General features: G+C 37.5%; 3 protein-coding genes across 5 annotated transcripts in view; 1 reads left to right on the top strand and 2 right to left on the bottom strand.

Moving 5' to 3' along the window:
• LOC134840432 (phosphoinositide 3-kinase regulatory subunit 4-like) overlaps positions 1 to 20876 on the bottom strand; it is a 236219-nt gene that overhangs the window by 8753 nt on the left and 206590 nt on the right. For both annotated transcript variants that reach the window (XM_063856220.1, XM_063856221.1), the window contains exons 11-16: positions 19917 to 20604; positions 13857 to 14243; positions 12965 to 13201; positions 11153 to 11288; positions 10152 to 10323; positions 7719 to 8007 (exon numbers count right to left, since the gene is read on the bottom strand). In XM_063856220.1, coding sequence (XP_063712290.1) covers positions 7719 to 8007; positions 10152 to 10323; positions 11153 to 11288; positions 12965 to 13201; positions 13857 to 14243; positions 19917 to 20604 — 1909 coding nt within the window. The remainder of the gene's footprint in view (positions 1 to 7718; positions 8008 to 10151; positions 10324 to 11152; positions 11289 to 12964; positions 13202 to 13856; positions 14244 to 19916; positions 20605 to 20876) is intronic.
• LOC134840436 (androgen-dependent TFPI-regulating protein-like) overlaps positions 1 to 20876 on the top strand; it is a 183940-nt gene that overhangs the window by 87261 nt on the left and 75803 nt on the right. The window lies entirely within an intron of this gene.
• On the bottom strand, positions 78 to 7707 carry LOC134840434 (uncharacterized). Of its 2 annotated transcripts, XM_063856229.1 has the most exons (4): positions 6239 to 7707; positions 5834 to 6160; positions 4873 to 5016; positions 78 to 445 (listed from the first exon to the last, which is right to left on the bottom strand). In XM_063856229.1, the coding sequence occupies exons 1-4, from the start codon at positions 6701 to 6703 to the stop codon at positions 212 to 214; spliced, it is 1170 nt and encodes a 389-aa protein (XP_063712299.1). In that variant the 5' UTR covers positions 6704 to 7707; the 3' UTR covers positions 78 to 211. The 2 variants fall into 2 exon arrangements, with proteins under 2 accessions (XP_063712299.1, XP_063712298.1); XM_063856228.1 differs by having other exon boundaries at positions 5834 to 7707.

Raw genomic sequence — 20876 nt, 5'->3', positions numbered from 1 at the left:
CGTCCGCTGCGTTTCCCAGTCCAAGGGTCGATTTAAAACTATCTTTGGATCATTCAGAAACAAGCCGTACCGGTTTTTCCATCTCCATATAATCGTTTTATTTGCCAGACTGTAAAAAGATATATTAAAATCTAAACGATGAACAGCAAAATATAGAAATCTGATGAAGCACCCAATCTCAAAACAAAAGCTTTCAAATGAACACAGTTGTTCATAAGTCGTCGGTGTTTATTTTTTTATTAAGGCTGAGACTCTTGAGGTTTCTCTCCGAGAGTTCCTGTATGCTGGCAGCGATGTTCCCTGCCGTGAAGGAATTCCTCCTCGTCTGCAGGTACTTGTCGATCATGATGTCGATATTTTTCTGTTTGGTCTTGGATGCAAGCATCTCGTCGTACTCTGCCTTAGAGGCCGCCTCCTTCTCAGCGTCTTTAGCTTCCATCTCTTTCTACACAGCACAGCACATCACATCACAACATATGACAAACATAGCCAACAGACAGTTGAAAAATGATCAAATTTCTCAGGAAAAAATTGATGGCCTTTGAAAAAAGCCTCTGAATTTACAAAATAATTTATGATTGACACTTGAGAACCCAACTAACCCAACCCAATTTATGATTGACAGTTGAGAGCCCAACTAACCCAACCCAATTTATCATTGACAGTTGAGAACCCGACTAACCCAATAACTAACCCAACTTGAGAAAACTGACAATAGAAAGAGAAAACGCACCATAGAAAGAGACTAGCGGAATAAACGAAATGCAGTGGAGTAGCTGTTCTTTCCATCGGTCTTTCGATCACTTTTGTGAAAATAACGATTAAGACACTACACTTCGCATGTGTAACAAGGCAAAACTTCCATACAGTTGTTAAGAAGAGTATGGCAGGCCTGATCAGTGTTTGCCGCACAATAAACATTTATAAATTGTATGTAGTCTTTAACAAATTATCTCTTATGCATTTTGTCGCCTTGCGCAACAACAAAACAGTCATAAGATTTCGCCATACTAGTTGCATTTAATCGAATATTACCTAAAAACCATACAGCCAATTGGAAACATAGCCAACTGACAGTTGGAAAAGAGTAGAAAAACGGAGGGAACCTGAAAATAAAAAACGGACTTCTTTTTTTTTCAAAAATCTTCCACTTTTGATTTTGAAGAACAATTAAAAACGGACCTTTTTTTAAAACAAAAAAGTTTGAAGAACAATTTGAAACTTTTTGTTAAAACTAATCCACTTTGAGAAAACTGGATTAATAGGTAATACTTTTGTTCCATCGGGAAATCTGATAAATTAGAAGTCGATCACGTTTTTCGTGCCTTGTAAACTTTTGCTGTTCAATAAAGGAGTTTTCCTTCCTTTTAACAACGGAAATGCACTGAACTTAAAAGAAATCGAGCCTGAACTTAAAAGAAATCGAGCACTGAACTTAAAAGAAATCGCTAAAAAGAAGTCAAACCGCGAAAAATTGAAATTGAGCGTGAACAAACTTTAAGATTTTTTTCTTGGAAAAAAAAACAAACAAAAATATCAAAAGACTATAAGAGTACTCACTACGTTCATGACTCTTAAAAATATAAGAGTACTCACTACGTTCATTACTCTTAAAAAAGTCAATTAACACCAAAAGACAGAAACAGAAATATGAAAAATGGCCGAGAAAAACTATTACCAGCGCCATATCAATTGCTTAGTATTTAAACAATACTTAATTCAGACGATCGTTGGGCCAAAATTTCAAAAAAATTTGGAACCCCAAATTTTTACGCTTTTCCCGCCAGAAACATGAACGCACGAAAAATAAACGCCTTCAGTTTGCTTATTATAAAATAAAACAATTTATTATAAGCTGAATACAATTAAAACGAAGAAACCTTTAAATCGAAAAATAAAACTGAGATTTAAAACAATAATACAACGGGATAGGTGGTAAGCTTACTATTACAGGAAAAATCATTGAGAGCACTAAATATTCAAATGCAAGGTCCAAGCTTTAGACTGTGAGCCGATCAAAAGCAGGCAAAGGAAACTCGATAATTCAATTTTTTCAATAAAAAATCAAACCCAGCTTTATTTTTGTATTTGTCGAGAAAATCAATCACCAGCCTTAAATAAGCCATCAGTATCATTAATTGAGCTGTCATTTTGCCGAAAATACTCGGGAGGATGCTTATTGAACCGAAAACAAAATTACCATAAAAAAGTAGTTGTAAAGAATACTTTGAGCCATTGGGTTTTAAAACCTGTAAAGACCCCACAACTTTAAGAACAAGATCATGAAAATCTATTTTCTTTTCACACCACGGAATATTAGATGAAAAAAGCGATAAAAAAGCCACGCAATATAAGATGAAAAAAGCGAATATAAAATTTGGAATGTGCTGAAAATTGTTGAGGTCTAATAGCAAGTTCATTTTCTTACACAATTGTAAGATTATAAGTGAAAATGAAACCAACCCAATTAGGGGAAAAAGCGGTCAATAGACATTTGTTATTCCACAATGAATTTTCAAAAAAAAATTTGAAACTAAAAATTGTTCAAGAGTTTTCGCGCCATTTCAAATTTCGTAATCGGAGATAGTAATTTGCTTTCCTTTCAGCAAATGAAATTGGACTGAACTTGAAAAGCCAAACCACAAAAAATTCAAATGACTGAAATCAAGTTGTCCCATATAAAGGTCTTAACACAGAGGCGAAGCTGAGCTTTGCACCACTTGCGATACAAAATAATAAATCGATAAAACGGAAAAAAAAATCGAAACTGCCAAAAAAACAGGATCTATCAATAAGATTAGGCTATTTATGAAATAAAAACATGGCAAGACAAAAAAATGAGAAATTAGCACCGGAATTAAACTTACCAAGCGGTAGCAAAGCCGAAAATAATTTATCAGAAACCCTTTAAGCCGAAAAAAAATGAACAAGATTTAAGACTTATATAAAACGTTAATAATTCCCTCTCACCTCCAAAACACACACATACACAAACTATGTTTGCTCGACAAATGAAGCAATATGAGATCACTTAGCCGAAACAACATAGCCCGAAACCTATTCAGCGAAAAAAATAAGACAAAAAAATTTAAGCCGAAAAAATGAACAAGATTTAAGACTTATCTAAAACGTTAATAATTACCTCTCACCTCCAAAACACACACATACACAAACTATGTTTGCTCGACAAATGAAGCAATATGAGATCACTTAGCCGAAACAACATAGCCCGAAACCTATTCAGCGAAAAAAAATAAGACAAAAAAATTTAAGCCGAAAAAATGAACAAGATTTAAGACTTATATAAAACGTTAATAATTCCCTCTCACCTCCAAAACACACACATACACAAACTATGTTTGCTCGACAAATGAAGCAATATGAGATCACTTATCCGAAACAACATAGCCCGAAACCTATTCAGCGAAAAAAAATTAAGAAAAGCCGAAAAAAGGTGAAAATTTAAAAGTTCCAAAAAGCTAGTAAGTCTCCCTCACCCTCAAAACACGCACTAATTTTTTTTCACTTGGAGACCAATAAACCGATTTGATTTCATAAAGGCCAAAACCTATCAAGCGGAAAAAGACGAAGTGTGCCGGAGACGCAAGGAAAATTGAAATAATTATGAAATGAACCTAAATTTACCATTTCTAATTTTGAACATTCTGCGAACGAAGTTATTTATGGGAAAAGTCTAGTACTCGCTTACAATACCCTTACCAAATAAAGACGCGGTATAGATAAGGAATGTCAAACACAGTTACAAATTTAGATACGGATTAATCAATGTAACTTTTTCTGAGAGAGACCAAGCTGAACTTCGCAAACACAGGCAAGAAAACGACAAACAGCAATCTGATAACTTTCGGAATCGAACCCCTGGCTTCGAGGCAAGGAGGATATATATAGAGCTTCCTAGGATCTACGCCAGAAGTGAAGTTAAACCACAGAGGCGAAGCTGATCTTCGCAAAATTTGCCATACAACAAGTATAAGATTAAACAAGCGTGTTCCTAAGATGACTTTTAACGATAAAACTGAATAAGGAACTAGAAAAATTATATTTCTCCATGATTAATTTATTTAAGTTTTTTACATTTCCTTGAGGGGTCGAGCATTCAAAAATAGGGTGCCAGACTCTTATCGATCATAAAAATACAACAGGAAAATTATAGGAAACAAACTAATAGGAAGAAAAGCCGACATAAATAAAGCCGATCTGACAATAAGCTGAAAATTATCCACAATTTTTCAACAAAAAAATTGCACGTGTCTACGGATGCTATATTTGTAGTATTATTCAAAAAAGACAAAACTTGAATCAAAAAACATAAAGCAGACAACTTGCAAGACAACACAAACATAGCACGACAAACTAGCAGACAAAAATTGAGACGAAAGCCTCTAAATAAAAATGTTTTCAAAATGTCGAGACAAGCTATATCTACTAACAATTTCAGTTTGTCTGGAATAGAGTTCATTTAGAAAAAACATGCCATCCTTTAAAAAAGGAATTGAACTGAACTTAAAAACAAACCATAAGTCAAACAGCGAAACACCAAGTTTGAACGTGAGCTTTTTAAAAAAACATACAAAAGGAAGTCACGCGACCTAAATAAGAGAAGAATCACTTAGTTTCTTAACACCTTATAACCCTAGTCCCAACTACTGATATCATCTTGAAGAGTATTTTGATGTGAGCTTTTCAGAGTCGAGATGCCAAGCCTAATCTATAACCTACCTAGGCAAAACTACGTGCTGCAAAACTTTGATTGCCATTTCCCAAAGTTCAGAAAATGTTTCTCAAGTAAAAACTGGTTCTCAAAGAGCAATTAAGGAAAAGGTTGTAAAGCCGGACTGACTGTGAACTTACCACAGTGCGTATCATCTCCTGGTGTTGTTGAGCCTTGTGTTTGCGGTCTATGGATTTAAGCACTGAGCCCATGTCCACCTTTTCTCTCTGCGCCTGCCAGTCACTATGCAGCACCTTGTTCATCTCCGCCATCAACACCCCATACTACAACAACAGGTAACAGTCAACATCAACAGAGGGGAGAAAAGAGATGACGTCGACACTTTAGCACTAGTCAAGAATACAAGCAAGCCTTATCAGTGAGCAGTTTTCTAGGGGGGAACTACAAGGACCCAATTTTGCCAAAAATTTTCCGCTTCGCAAGCAAATTTTTCAAAAAACAGGCCAAAAAAGGCGTTTTTAGGAACTTTCTGGAAAATTTTGACCAAAAAAACTTGGTTTTTTTTCGGCGCGCGAACCCCACTCAAAATAGCTATATTGGCGCCGAATTTTAAAAAAATGGAAACCAGAATTGAGGAAGGGGGCGGTCGCAAACCCCCATCCCCGCACGCTACTGTCAAGGAGGCACAAAGAGGTTTCAACATCTTAACATATTAACACTAAGTGTCTTTGTTCTTTCCCTCCTTCATAATAATTGTTTCAATAAAAAACATATCCTTAAGTTATAATCATACCTCTAAAAAGAAAGGGTAGTTTTACAATCGTTTTATGCCACCAGTGTTTTAAAATTAGAATCAACCCAACTTTAAACGCAGCTTTTAATTCGAGTCCATGCCAATCAGTTCGGAATGAGAGCAACATTGGGAGAGTATACTGCTGTTTAGCCTCATGGGCCTTAAAACGCTATCATCTATTTGGGGGCAGGCATTTAAGACGATAGGAAAATCAGTATCAGAAACAATAGTTCACATTTAATTTTATGAAAATTGGAAACAATTGTTGTTTGGCTTTGTGAAATAAATATAGCCACGTCCGAATTTCCAGTCCTCCAAATCTATCTATTTTTATCATGCTAACTCACCTGTTCCGACAGTCTTCTGTCCTTCCTGGAGTAATGCTTCTTCAACAGATCTTGACAACACTTATCGAACATAGTATACACTCTTTCCCGTCTCGTTCTTCTATCTTGCACAATCCGTTCGTAAGCTCCCTTCCACTTGAGTTTGATCTGAGCTTGCCGTCTCAGCCTCGCACGATTCTCACGCTGTTCACGCATGATCTGCTGATAGTTCACTTTCTTCGGCCTCGGAACAACCTGCAATTTTTCCGACGCTCCGCTCATATCTACGCCGAATCTGTGCGCCCATTCTTGACGCTGACTTGAAACTGGGGGAAAGGATACCGGATACTGAAAGGGGTTTTCCAAAGAGTGCCTTTTGCTGTTCATGTTTAACTTGTGGTTAGAGCTGAGGTCGAAGCCGTTTACCTGAGTCGCCCTCGTTCCTCTCCTCAATGGCTGCAACTGGCCAGTCTGCTGATGACGAATAAAAGAAGACACCATATTGTTGGCGTTGAACACATAATTGGATGAGCTTTTGTTCATGTCGTGTTTCATACTGAGTAGACGCATGCTTTGTGCGTCAAAACTGCGTCTGCCCTCCTCTGTTACTCCATCCAATGGCTGTTTGGGCAAGATGTTATAAGAGGTAGTCAGTTCGCTCTTCTGAGGGGGACTTAACGTGTTCGTTGTACCATCCGCCAGCTTCTCCACCACATCCCAGTTCGATTTCAGTTGTAGTTGTCGGCTGTGCTTGTCTGGAATCACTCTGGGTAGGAACCCGTACTCACTGCCACCACCCTTCTTGTGAGCCGGATGATGATTATTCAGTTTGAAGTTCTGAGCACTACCCATTGGATTTCCGTCAAATACCAACAACACACAAATACACATAACTAAGCACTGCCATGTTGAGAATTAGAAACGAATTGACGTGGTTTTACTTTTGATTCAACCAATCAAAGTGACGGCTTCTAATTTGTGCTCTTTGGAGCATGTCACCCAGTTCAGAGACCGTGGATTTTCAGGTTCATTTTATTGCCTATTAAGCATTATACTGTTCAGTAGAATAAGTCAGTCATGCGAGACATTCAGATCCAATTCGAGCTGAACAAATCTTATTTTAGCTAGCGCATAATTACAGTTTGATGGCTGATATTGGCTGCTTCCACTATGGCTAGTGCCACGCAAATTTGTCTCATTCTACTTCCCCTTGACGAATTGAGGATGAAAAAGAAATAGAGGAGTATTGTGCGGCTAGAGAGTGGTGCCAGTTCTTCTCTTCCCCATGTCAGAGATCAAAGCGTGCGAAGCTAAATCGACACCTGAATAGCTCTGGAAGAATTTTCAGGGGGACAACCAGTAACAATTAAACGGTCTAGGGTCAACTTCAATGCTTTATGACCCTTTGCTTTGGTACATTAAACTTGATCTACATCGTCATCAAATAGGAATTCCAACTTGTCTGCGAGTCTTTCAAGCAATAGAACTAAAGAGATGAAGGAAAACATTATAAATTGTATTATTACTGTCTTATTGTAATTTTTAGAGCAGATTTTTAAAACGAGGGAAAACCAGAGACACAAACACATCCAAAACGATATTCGATTCAGAGGAATCCGAGCTGAGACATTAGCTGTTTAAATGCGCGACGCCAGAAGCCAGTTCTCGAGATAACTTCAATTTGAAATCACCAAATGACCTAAGACTATTATTTGGTGGACACAACGTACAAAATGATATCAACTTAATCAAATCGACTTAACAAAACACAAAATTGAGGCTAAAATTGCTACCCGTTAGAAGTTACAGACATATAGCCACGTCGTGGCAAAAACACGAACAAATGAAAGCACTCAGGATAAAAATTGACTCTTTTTTCTACCCATTCCAGTTGATTAGAAGGTACCTGATATGATTTGGAAATCAGCTTCTGTCTCGCCCACAGCATAGAATCCCATTGCGTAGCTATTTGTCCCCGTTCCTGCCCCTCCCCTAGCTGAAGAGGGCTGCTGGTAGTTGAGAGGGTCACTTGAACTACTCCAGAAAATCTTACTCCTTGAGCCAGACTCCAGCTTCCACACTGCCACTTCGTAGTGACCCCGCATAGAGGCTATCACCGCCTCTCTGTCGAACGGATGTCGCTTCAGACGGTGCACAGCCGGTACTTTGAACCGACTGCTCGCCGACAACGAAACCTATAATACCAAGCAATGAACAAAAAAAAAGAAAATTTTACACAGGCGAAGCTGAGCTGCGATACAACTAGATCGATCAAAATGAATAAAGATGACCATAATATTAAATATAGAATAAAGCGGATAAAACATGTCCAGACAATAGAATAAAAAATCAGCATCGTAACAAATCCAACTAAGCGGTAACAAAGCCGGTAACAAATACCTGAGCAGAAACTCTTATGCCGATACTTTTTTTTTTTAAATTCAGAATTAATTTTAAAAATTGAAGTCCCTTCCCCTCAGAACACACACACACACACGCAATAAGAGCCTACAAGCCTACACGCAAAAAGAGCCGATAAAAAACAAGCCGAAACCTATTCAGCCGGAAAAACTGGAAAAAAATGCAATTTTAACAGACCGAGTTGGTACAAGTACAACCAACATGAAAACTGAGGGGAGCAAAAAAATGTGTTTACTTGATACGACCCAAAATAATTCACTAAGCCGACAAAGAATAGGCCGTAAAAACTTAGGCCGAATAAATTTTTCAAGCGAAACAAAAAAAAAACAAAAATACGAAAAAAGTAAAGTAAAATTACAAAATCCAGGAGTAAATCAAAACACAAAAATAATTGCATGCAGCAAAAAAATGATTCTAAGATAAGGCAATTAAGCCGACAAAACTTAAGCAGACAACTAATAGGCCAAAAATATTATTTCAAAGAGAATTTTCTCCTTGAAAAACACAGGTCCTGATCAGATTCGAACTCAGAACCTTTGCTGTCCCAGGCATATTTGTTACTGCCAGGCTAAGTGTGCTTGGAACGCTAAAAAATTTGAACTCATTATGAACCAAGTAGATGAGTCCTGTGAACAAATTTATTCACGGGAAAAAGTCTAGTACCCGACTGCAATACCCTTGCTGATCGCAAGGGTAAGCAACTGGTGTTGAACTACCGAAATTCAAACGTGTTTTCTTTCCGGACTGATTTTAGAAGTTGAGTCCATATTTTTAAAATAAGACATCAGCTTAAGAAGTCTCCGGTAAATAATTGCCAACCATCAATGTTAGCATTTCGCGGTCAATTAAATCCGACACAGAGCAAAGCTGCACTATGCAACTACAAGCAACAAATCGCCAAGAATTAGCTCTAAAAAGGCGATAAACAAACCAAAAGGCAAGAAAAAATATATATTAATGAATTTTGAAAAATAACTTCCCTCTAAAGGAATCGATCTACACACCTCGCGCATCAAGTTGACTACCCTACACAACTGTGCGACTAATCTCAAGGAACCAAACACTAGCCACTCATCACTAGTCATTCCACGCTTGCTCGCTTTATTTCAAACCTGTTTTTTTATGTCAATCACGACTACAAGGGCTTTACACAGAGGCGAAGTTGCACTTCGCATACGCAAGCAAAAATATGACCGATAAGGCTACTGGGAAAAACTGAATGAGTAAAACTTTCAGTCTACAAAATTTCTTACGTAACGCACGCCAATTATGAGTCTACGTAATTGCTAAGTGATACAAGCCAATTATGACGCGTTAGCAGTACCATTCAAAAAAAATACTAACTAACATGCCTCAATTTGAAGAGCGGACGCATTTTAACCAGTATACGAAGAAGTTCATTAAAAACATCCGACCCTGCCCAGTTTCGAAAACCCTAATTTTGTTGCGGGTCTCCTACACTAATTCTACGCTACATATCCATGATACCTTACAGTTACTGAAAAAAACAAGGTCCGGCCGGGACTCGACACCCAGACGATAGTGTGTAAAGGCAACCGCATTACCTCCAGTCCAAGAGAGAAGGTGCCTCAATGTTGCTACGAATCGATAATAAAGCAACATCAATTCCCTGTTACAAGATCCTTGCTCTCCCAAATTTAATTAGGACGGAATCGCTTGCATCAATTCAATTTACATCGAAAATTGCCTGGAAAAAGCCATCCCGGGCACAAATATTCGGTCACATCCACGAAAGATAATCAGAGAAAATATACATTTAAATGTTTTTGAAGCTAGAAGCTGGTCACGAGAGTCGGGCGTAAAATCAGATCCCGGTTGGTATAACGGAAGTGCGTGCCATGTCGCCTTAAATTTTTATGAACAAGAGACCCTAATGTACAAGAGAAGACATACTTACATGAGGTGCGAACGTCTTGACGGGCATGAGGAACCTGAGATCCCAGATGGAGAACCTTCCGAGTGAACTGCCCAACACAACACACAGTCCATTGTCAGCCACCACCATCGACGAAATAAGTCCGTCGTGAGGCTTCGTCTGGAAGTAGTAGGCGTTGTTTAGACCCTTTGACCTATAACACCAACTCTATTGAGTCACACACCATTTAAGTTTTAAGATTCTAGCAAATTGAGAGCAATTGGGAACAGTGTATCGTTTGCATCTTAGTCCTATGATATATGAAATATCAACGTCAATTTTAACAATTTAGAACACAAGATCACAATTGTGCAGCAAAATGAAAATTAAACGAATTTTATTGATCTCACGAAAAACAACAGTGGAAGCACTTTGACCATTTTTTCGAAACTTAAAATTTCAATCTATCGTTAAATTAAATAAAAATTACAAAAACCAAGCTCAACTAAGAGCTACTGGAAACTAAATTGACCATTCTAATTATAATGCTACTAATTGTATCTTCTTGTCTGTTCAGATAGACGAGTTATGCAACAATGCGCCAATTGAGAAGATGACAAACTCATTTTCAAGCCATTGTGAGTTGCTGACGCTGTTAATCAGGCACATATCTGGGATTTTCTCGAGGGACCAAATTTTCACCATTGATTTTTGTACCCCAAAACACTGAGCGAAGGTTCTCGGCGTGCATTACCGCGTCATCTTTAGTGTCGTGCGGGGGTCAAATTTCTGAGAAAAGGGGACATTCACAGCCACCCCCCCCCCTCCCCCCCTCCCCCACTTCCCCTCAAAAAACGGCGTCTGTTTTTTTCCAGGTATTTCATTACTAAAAATTCCTCTAAATGGAGAGAGACATTGACTGTTGCGATGTACGTTGAGCCGTGTTCAGTACAAAAGACAATAGAAGGCTGCTCTCTGTCGCATTATCTTTTTTAACTGTTAGTGCAGAGAGCGACTGTGTAGAGTGTAACGTAGTAGTGTACCTGAGGTCCCACCCGAATATGGTGTTGTTGTTAGTGGACACAGTGACTACATTGTTCTCATTGGTCGTCATCGACACCACCGACCCCTCCTCGCTAACGCCCACACTGCGCAACAGTCCCGCCTCCCACTCACCTGCTGATACACCCAACACACCAAGTCACATCACATATATATCGCTCAATTGCTGCCAGTGGACGAGAAAAATTACTCCAAATTGAATTTGAACGGCAAATCAAATGTCACATTTTTCATTGCACCGTGTGTTCAACATCATTAATCTACTTAAAAATGTTGACAAAGCCAACAATCAGATGAGAATATCTAAGTGCTACCTGTTTCAACAACACAAAAATAATTTTTAATAAATACAGCCTTTGCGCTGATTCAATTTCATGAAACTCGTGAGACTATTGAGATAGAATTAACCAAAACTGAGAAAAAATTTTCAACGGATAATTTTACACAGGATAAGCGGAGCACGGCACCACTTGCGATACAAATTATATGCCACAAAAATAAGCCAAATTTAGTAATTATCAATAGAAAAAACAAAGGCCATGACTTTGTCAAAAAGTCTGTTAATTACTGAGGCGAAATTTTGTAATAAGCGTCAATTCGTAACCGACGACAATTCGTAACAGTAATTTAAGCGGCAAACACTGATTTGCGCCCACTATTTATCTCATGCCGAGTGTAGGCGCAGCTGAGTAAGCGTTCGCTACTTGCCAATGCAATGTTTCGAAGTTTCGCTCGTTAATTGTCGGTTAATTTTCCTTTTTACAAATTATCACCTGGTTCGAATTGTCGCCCAACCAATTACTCCTATTTTTCAAAAATTTTCCAGAGTAGCCAAGAACTATTATATTTTAGTTTGGAATGTCCATTCATTACACAGGCGAAGGGAGCTTCACATCACTTTCGATACAAAACAAAGCAAACAAAAAAAAACAGGTAAAAAATAGAAAACGTTGAAAAAAATTCGTGTCTCGATAAGAGTTCTTTCTAGGCAAACATTCCAAGCATTCCCGTGAAACTACAATACTGAAAACTGCTTACAGCATAAGAAATCCGCGATGTGGCAACTAAGCCAACAAAATTTGAGCAGACAATTAAAAACCCTACAAGTTTTTACCGAAAAAAAAATTCATTTTCATACATACCGTAAAAAAATACCCAGAACTAAGGGTGCAAAGCCCACTAAGCTACCTCTAGGCCAAGTGGTAACGAGCAAGTATGTCAATAAAAAAGCAAGTAAGAAAAGCTAGTAAGAATTGTAATAAGTTGTTTAAGGAAAAAAATCTAGTTCCCAATTATAAGACATTTGCTCTCAAGCTACCCAAAGAATTCATTTTCTAAAATTCGTAAAATTACTCGAAAGAATAAAAAAATACAAGAAAAATCTTGACACTCAATTAGTTACAACATTAAAAATATTGAAAATGACATTGTAAAACAAAAAATAGGGTGTCTCGAGGGGGGGGGGGCGTTTTTCCGAGCTCTCCTAAAGCACTAAAAAGACGCTGACACTAAAAATTCATTAAAATTTTTTGAAAAAACAGGTCAAAAAGCCGTTTTTGGGCACTTTTTGGAAAATGTTGACAAAAAAATTGCGTTTTTTTGGCGCGCGCACCCCCTGAAAGTTAGTATATATTGGCACCCAAGGCGCTTTTAGAAAAATTTTCGGGTCGGTCGGCCAAAAATGGATTTCTTAAAAAGTACCAAAGGGGGGACCCTTTGGGTCGGCAGGGGGTCGAATCCCCGAGGGGGGCGTCCCCCCCCCCCCAAATCCGCCCCTGGTAATTGGTACTAACATGGTCTGTTGGTGGATGTTCTATTGACGGTCACAAGTTGCAGTGCATCCTGCAGACAAGTCACTATCGTCTCAGAGGACATGAAAGCCAGGCTCTTGACTGGACCCCGCTTCACATTCACACAGCCGGAACAGTCCAGAGGGTCCTGGTGATTAAGCTCCCATTTGATCGGGTTCCAGATGCGGACTGAGCCATCGTTTGAACAGGAGGCAAACAGTAAGTTAGAAGGAGACACCGCTGTAACACACCAATCAAATCACAATTAGACAGATAGAACTGGCCATTAGTATTTTGAATTTGATGCCATTCAGTTGAAAATAAGTCAGTTGCGTTTTATTAGCCTTTAAACTTTCCTTATTAAAGAGCGTAATTTTCCTTTTAACAAATGAAATTGAATTTTACTTCAAAAATCAAAAGCATAAACGCAAAAAAAATCAAACTTGGACGAGCAAATTTTTAGACTTCACCACGAAAAAAAAACTTAAAACAAACAATCGATCGAGTTTTTACTTATTCAGTAGCACTTGAAAATTGACTTTTAAAGCTATAGAATATAAAAATACTTCTGTAATCGAAATATTGTACAATCAAGTTCAAAAAACCCTAAATTTTATTACCTTATATATACAACATCACTATCAGGTTTTGGGGGCTTAAATCTGCGTGAAGAAAAATTTGGCCAAAATTGAGGTATTTAGTTTAAGTATCTAATTGATCTTATTTAGTAATTTGTTGACTGTGGCGTTAATAAGTAAACTCCTATGTACAAATGGCAACCGACGTAGAAAACCCGTTTGGGAGAGTGTGAAGACGGGAGCGAGTTTTAGTAGATTTAAAAAAAAAATTCAAACAAGGGATTGGAGCAGGTTTTAAAATATCAATAGCCGCATGCCAAGTTGGTTGACTGCGGCACTGTGGTCATGCAGACTAGCCACATAGCTTCCAGTGGGTCTCCAGGGCGCCACCATCTTCACCCCCATCTTCTCCCTCTGTCTGGCTACATAGTCCACCCTGCGTCTATTGTTCCTCTTCCAGTGTCTGGCTAACACTCTCAAGTAGCCCATGCAGGGTGTCTCAGTGTAGTAGCTCCCACCCATCACCTCCATTGCAAATTTCTCCACAGTCGAATTGTCAGGCAGCACTGAGGAGTTCTTAGCAAACAGTTTGAGTTTGTCAAAGTTGAGCTTGTTTTTGAATCTGTCGCTGTTCAAATACGACAGAGGGATGGAAAACGTGTCCGCGTTGCCAGAGGCGATCCTGATAGTCGAACAGAAAGGCACTAAACATAAAAAAAACTAAATTAACAATTTAGATGCAATTTGCAAAAAATGGTAATTCTAGGGTTTCGACAGAGCACAAAAAGCTGACTGGCTGATCTAAAACAGTTTGTATTTGCGAAGGGTATTTTTAAATAAGATTTCGAATAAAGTTCGTAGTTGATTGAAAGCTTACAAGTTGAAGCTATTTCAATCGTCATTATGTTTCCAAAATATACGGATCTACTTAACAATCTTTTAGCCTAATTGTTCTGATAAACTTATTAAATAGATACTGGAAATGTCAACTGAATCAAACTCAATTGAAAGACAAATCACCAATTTGGAAACCGAATATCCCGAATTGACGCCCATCCTTCTCCAGATGTGGGAACAAATACAAGAAAACGATAGACAAATTGTGAATCTGGAAAATTGCTGTACAGACCTGAGAGATAGAGTGCTGAAATTGGAGAGGTACAACAGCAAGGACTGTCTCATTATCTCGAACTTTCCATCAGATCTTTCGCCATCAATTACAGCACAGGCAGTGAATTTCTTAAATAGCATATTCAAAATCAATATAGGATGTGAAAGTATAAAGGCATGTCACTACCTGGGGAACCCCAACGCAGAGAGAGCCATAGTGATAGTCAAATTCTTCTATTTCGAAATCAAGAACATTATTTGGAGGTCAAAGACAATGTTGAAAGGAGTGACAAACAAATCAAACGGTAAATTTATTTTTATCAATGAGAGACTACCTGAGCCCGATAAAGAGGTGCACATTTATGCAAACAAGGAAAGACAATTGAAGACGGTTACTGACAATTGTGCAGCAAAACTTGAGGTTCGAGGTAATAATGGAAATGGCACTGGGTTCATTGAAGTTCGAAACAAAAAGGACGTTGATAGACTCGCAGTAGATGCAGTACCTAGATTCAACCAGAGACCCCGAAGAGAAGCGAATAGCCCATCGCGAAATTGTCTTCCCAATGATTCTTATGGTACACGGTGCCTAAGTTAGTGAAAAAACCGGATAATTTCTTCGCCACGCCAATATCCACAAGCCTTCCAACACTAAAAAGAGGAAGAGACAAAATTAACAACCGTGAGACAAATGAAACGGAAACTGAGATAATACAAGAACTACGTGCACGAAAAGGAAACCGAGAAGATATGCTGGACTACATCATGGGTTTTTTAGGAGACACACTAGAAGCTAAGCAGTCCAATATTAGCTCAATCGAAGAAGAGCCCTTTCGTATCGAGAACGAGGAGACCAATGGAAACAAAACACACCAAGCTTAACCTAACCATAAGAATCATACATATTAATATACGTTCGATTAAAAAGCATTTAGATGAATTGGAAGCACTTATTCTTAGTCTTGAGTCTCCGCCCGATATTATATGTTTAACCGAAACATGGCTAACAGACAATGATAAAAATGAAAGTTGGTTAATCAGTGGTCATAATCAATGCTGCACAAAAAGTAGGAAAACTCTTGGCGGGGGAGTCATGATACAAATCAAAAATACCTGTTGTATTTTGAATCAAGAAGAAATGCCCTTTGATGAGGGTATAATTGCTACAATATCGAAAAATTATTTTAAGTTCTCAGTGGGTGTTGTATACAACAAACCCAAGGCTAACAAAATGCTGTTCGTAGAGAAGTTAGATAATTATTTAGATGAAAATAAATCTATAGATCAGCCAATGATCTTGTGTGGTGATTTTAATATAGATATTATCCAAAACAATCTGCTTACTCAGAATTACCTAAACGCGATCAGCTCAAATGGCTATGAGATTAGCAGTAATGAACCAACTCGAGTTACAGAAAATACGCAAACGTGTTTAGATCACTTTATATTTCAAAATATACCACTGCCTGTTTTGAATGTGCTTAAATATGAAACGATATCCGATCATTATTCCATATTGTTAGAGTGGAAATTAAAAAGGGAAAATTGTCACGACGAAATACCTTACCGGGATACATCTTTTCTTAAAACACCTCTTACGGTATCAAAGTTTTTGCAAAATTTACATATAGTTTTGGATAATAATGAACAGTGTTTGTTTGAAATACAGGATGCCAATGTAGCTTTTGAGTTTTTTCAAAAATTGTTTGTAACAACTCTTGATGCCTTTGCTCCTCTGAAACGTAAGAAAAACATACAAAAAACGCGGCCAGTTTGGTTCACCAATAGGCTAGCTAATTTAAGAAACAAACGTAAAATAGCCCACAGAAAATGCAAAATCAACCCCGATAAAGCTGATTATCTAGCAAAATTTAAGCTGTTAAGATCACAATTTGAAAAAGAAGTTAAGCAATCGAAAAAAGAATTTTACTGGAATAAATTTAAAAATTGTATCAGAGACTCAAGACAAACATATAAACTTTTGAATGATATCCGTGGCAAGAACATCAAATCAAACAAAATCCCACCCCTAAAATCATGCCTTGAAATGAAAGAAAAACCAACAGATGCTGACATCGCGAATAAATTTAATACTTTTTTTACAACTGTAGGGACTAGGCTCAAAAATGAAGTTCCTAATGTTGACATACAGGTGGTTGCTAACAATCCCTTTTCTATATTTCTCTATCAAGTAAGCCCTGCAGAAATTGAAAATATTATTAACAGCTTTGATAATAAGTACTCAGCAGGTGATGATTACGTCAGTAATATAATTTTTAAGACGTCATCCGCGGTTGTGGCGCCCTATCTAGCATTTATCATTAACCTTTCTTTTTTGAAAGGAGTGTTTCCCAATGAGCTATGTAAAGCAAAAGTTTTTCCCTACATAAGGAAGGTTCGAAAACAGATGAAAATAATTACCGTCCTATATCTCTTCTCATCGTATGGAGTAAAGTTTATGAACGAGCAAAGTACAACCGCGTATACTCCTACTTTGAGAAATTTTCTCTTCTGTTTTCAAAACAATTTGGTTTTCGCAATAAGCATAATACAATTGATGCTTTAGCAGATTTAACCGAAAAATGAGGTTGGCAACATTGTCAGATTCAATTTATAGTTTCTTCTTAGATTTGAAGAAAGCTTTTGATACTATCGACCATGACATACTAATCTACAAGTTACAATGTTACGGTATCCGTAGTAATTGCTTGAACTGGTTCGTATCATACTTACGAAATCTCATGCAGCGTAATGAAGTTAATGGCGTTAGTTCTGCTTGGAACACGGTTGACTGCGGTGTTCCACAAGGATCAATCCTATGACCATTATTATTTATCATATACATGAATGATCTTCCTGTGACTTGTAAGTCTGCAGAAATAATTCTTTTTGCGGACGATACTAACTTAACAGCTATAGGCTGCACTGTAGAAAATATCCAGTCAGACCTTGAATGTCTGAATAAATTGTTAATAGCAAATAAATTAGTAATCAATATATCAAAAACAGTACAAATGACCGTTAAATCAAGTGCTTCCAATTGCTTTTTCAATTTAAATGCCCTTGATATAACCGTTAAACCTGTGTGCAAGTATTTAGGCATTTATATTGATTGTAAATTGTTCTTTGTCATTCATGTTGATTTTGTTAAAATGAGACTTGGGAAACAATGTGGCATAATATCGAAATTGAGACATTATGTACCCAGGTACCAACTATTAGAATACTACCGAAGTAATGTTGTCCCTATTTTACAGTACGGATTTCTGGTTTATGGATGCTGTAGTTTTCAGTGTTTTGAATCCAATTTTCATTTTGCAAAAAAAAATTTAAAATTTATATATTTCAGAAAGCGGCAAGATCACTGTGAAGATATATTTGAAAAGAATAAATTACTGACAGTTTTTGAATACCACGTATACGAGCTTCTGAAATTTGTTCTTAAATCTGTAAACCAATTGCACAGCAAAAATTTTCTAAACGAAATGTTCATTTTTCAAAATTCGGAGAAATTGACAAGGCGATCTAGTGCCAAGTTACTATTGGAACCTCTTTGCAAACGTAAAATCGAAAGATTCTCGATACGATATAGAGCATGCAAGTTGTATAATAAACTGAATAGCTTGGGCTTGCTCCCAGTGGATATTGAAAATAGTTCTTTTAAGGAAATATCGCGTTATTACCACAATTTCCAAACTTATCTGATTCAAAATATCGAGTTGGTGAAATATATTTATGAATTATAAAATTTAAAAAAATAATAAAAAATAATAATAATAATAAAAATAACAATAATACAACCGTTGGTTAAATGCTGATGGACAACCCCCGTAGGGTTACGAATTAGGTGGAAAAAAATGACCCTCCAGAACCCGCTAGTTTTCGGGATATCGCACTTTTTAGATTTTTAAAAATTTTTTCTCACTAATTTGTTTTCAAAATACTTAGAAAAAAAACAAAAAAAAACACGATAAACGTTAACTAATCCAACCACTGAGCTAGAGTAACCATGCTGAAAGAAAAGCTGTGTCAGTCACCAACAAACTAAGTAACTAATCGAATCTACCGAAACATGAAAAAGAAATTTAAAAAAAAAAAACATATTGGCAGATCCGTGGTGGATCCTAGGATCCCGTTATCTGTCATCTCCAAGTCTCAGAACCTGTTATGTTGTATATTTAAATTTGATGTTTTCATATACTGGAGAAATTCATTCCTTCTTTCTTTCTTTCTTTCTTTCTTTTTTCAATTGTATCTACCAAAGAATCTCCCCCTTTCTTGAGGGGGGGGGGGGGGGGGAGATTGTTAAGTAGATCCCTGGGGATCTACTTAACAATCTCCCCCCCCCTATTGTATCTACTAAAGAATCTCCCCCTTTCTTAAGGGGGGGAGATTGTTAAGTAGATCCAAATATACTTTAGAAATTAATTTTGCCGAGAAAAACTGGTCGATTATTTCGGTTTATCAGAAAATTAAGCCGCGAGTTAGCTGTTCAAAATTTTAAATTTTTTCGATGAAAATTAATTTTTATTTCATATCTTTAAAAGATGTAAATGGATAACATACTTAATTCAAAATCAGATTTAGAGCCCCATCACTTTACTAAACACAGAGGTGAAACTGCGCTTCGCAAACACTGGCGAGAAAACGATAAAAAAGCAGTTCTATAAAGTGAAATAAGAAAAAGCAGAAACAAGCATCAAATTAGTTGAATTTCGTTACGCCGCCGATTCGCACCAGCCACTACAAATGCCACTACAGATCGTGATTATAGCAAAAGTACCAACAAATGAACACTTATTTGGGAGTAAGGTCGGAAAAAAGTAGGTTCATACTAACACACTACGCTCGGTAGCGTAAATCAAAAATTTTCAAAAAAAAAACGCTGATAAGAGTTGTCGGAACATTCTGTGATATTTGCACAGCGCTTCGCTTCAATACTCTAATCATCATCAATAAATTGTTAATTGCTTAGTTGCGTTTCAGTTATCTGGTGAGTGTTTCCGAAAGAAGCGACTTTTTAAATTATCTGAAAGACCAGATTTCAAAACTAAATGCAAATGTATCAGTAGCATCGAAACAGTTGCGGGATTGAGCGATTTGAACGTAACCGATTGACTACTCTAATTATCAATAGAACTGCTTAGGATTGTATTAATGATCGTGGTAGTGCTTCCGAGAAAACAGAGTTTATTCAGGTTGGATGAAAGACGAGATTTCAAAACACAATGCAAATGTATGAGAAGCAACTTTCAAATTATGCTTACTTTCTGCTTCTGCCAGTCGGTACTTTTGTATTTCGTTGTCATTTGCTTTCACCAGAATTACTCCTGTCTTCTCCTGCAGCCACAAGTCATTGAAATTTCTCTGGAAAGAGGGCGCTCCCTCCTGACTGGCCTGGTTGCCTCCGTACTGGTATAAATTAAGCTGTCTCGTGAGCACGTGATCTTTCAACAGCTTCGTCTTGTGCAGATCTGGCCTCGCATCATATCCTTTCCCACTGTCTCTGTCTTCAAAATAGAGAGCCTGCACTAGAACTTTGTCTCTCTCTGTAAAAGCCTCCGGAAACTCGAGAGCTGAGAAATCTCCGGATGCCTGGCTCTTCTCTTCGATGTTTTTCACCAGCACTAGACTCTCACAGTAGTTCAGCAGCTCCTCCAGAGAGTGCGAGTAGGCGCACAACTTGTCGTAAGAAAATCTGCGAATGGGATCGATGCTCGACAACAGAAATGAGGTATTGGTCACTGATCCGATGCCCCACTTGGCTTTGAACACATTTAGTTTGTCGTAGGCATTCTGCAGCGATCTAGGAGTGGTTTCTGAGAGCGAGGCTGGTGGCGAAATAGCGATCATTTTGTTATTTGTTGAGAAGTTTCTAGCATACTCATTTACTCTCGGGTAAATGTAGCCTCGGGCTGTCGTTGTTCCCACCGACTCCGACGCTTCTGCAATTGCCTACAGAAACTATAGTTTTTATACGTTCAAACATAAACCAAAAAGATGGTCGTTAGAGTTTAGCGATGAACAATAACATTTTTTTCACTTCTCAAAATGTATTTCGTGTAAAACTCAGTCTTCTGGATTTTTTTAATAGATAATATAAAAACATGGACATCGCTTAACTTACAATCTAACGTTAGTCTTGACCGATAATCGATTTGACGAAAAAATGTCTTCTAACCAAAAACAGCATGAATTAAGCATTCACAACCATTTACCGCACGGCA

Source organism: Symsagittifera roscoffensis, chromosome 2, assembly GCF_963678635.1.
Source record: "Symsagittifera roscoffensis chromosome 2, txSymRosc1.1, whole genome shotgun sequence".
In the NCBI taxonomy this organism is placed as follows: Eukaryota; Metazoa; Xenacoelomorpha; order Acoela; family Convolutidae; genus Symsagittifera; species Symsagittifera roscoffensis.
This window is presented reverse-complemented; position numbering and strand designations above follow the sequence as displayed.

Bases quoted from the DNA above. Each gene is read 5' to 3' on its own strand.
- LOC134840434 (XM_063856228.1), bottom strand. From the start codon at position 6,703: ATGTGTATTTGTGTGTTGTTGGTATTTGACGGAAATCCAATGGGTAGT. The intron at 5,017-5,833 runs GTGAGTTAGCAT...CTGTTGTTGTAG, and splicing joins ACAGAAGACTGTCGGAACAG to TATGGGGTGTTGATGGCGGA. The intron at 446-4,872 runs GTAAGTTCACAG...TGTGCTGTGTAG, and splicing joins AGGAGATGATACGCACTGTG to AAAGAGATGGAAGCTAAAGA.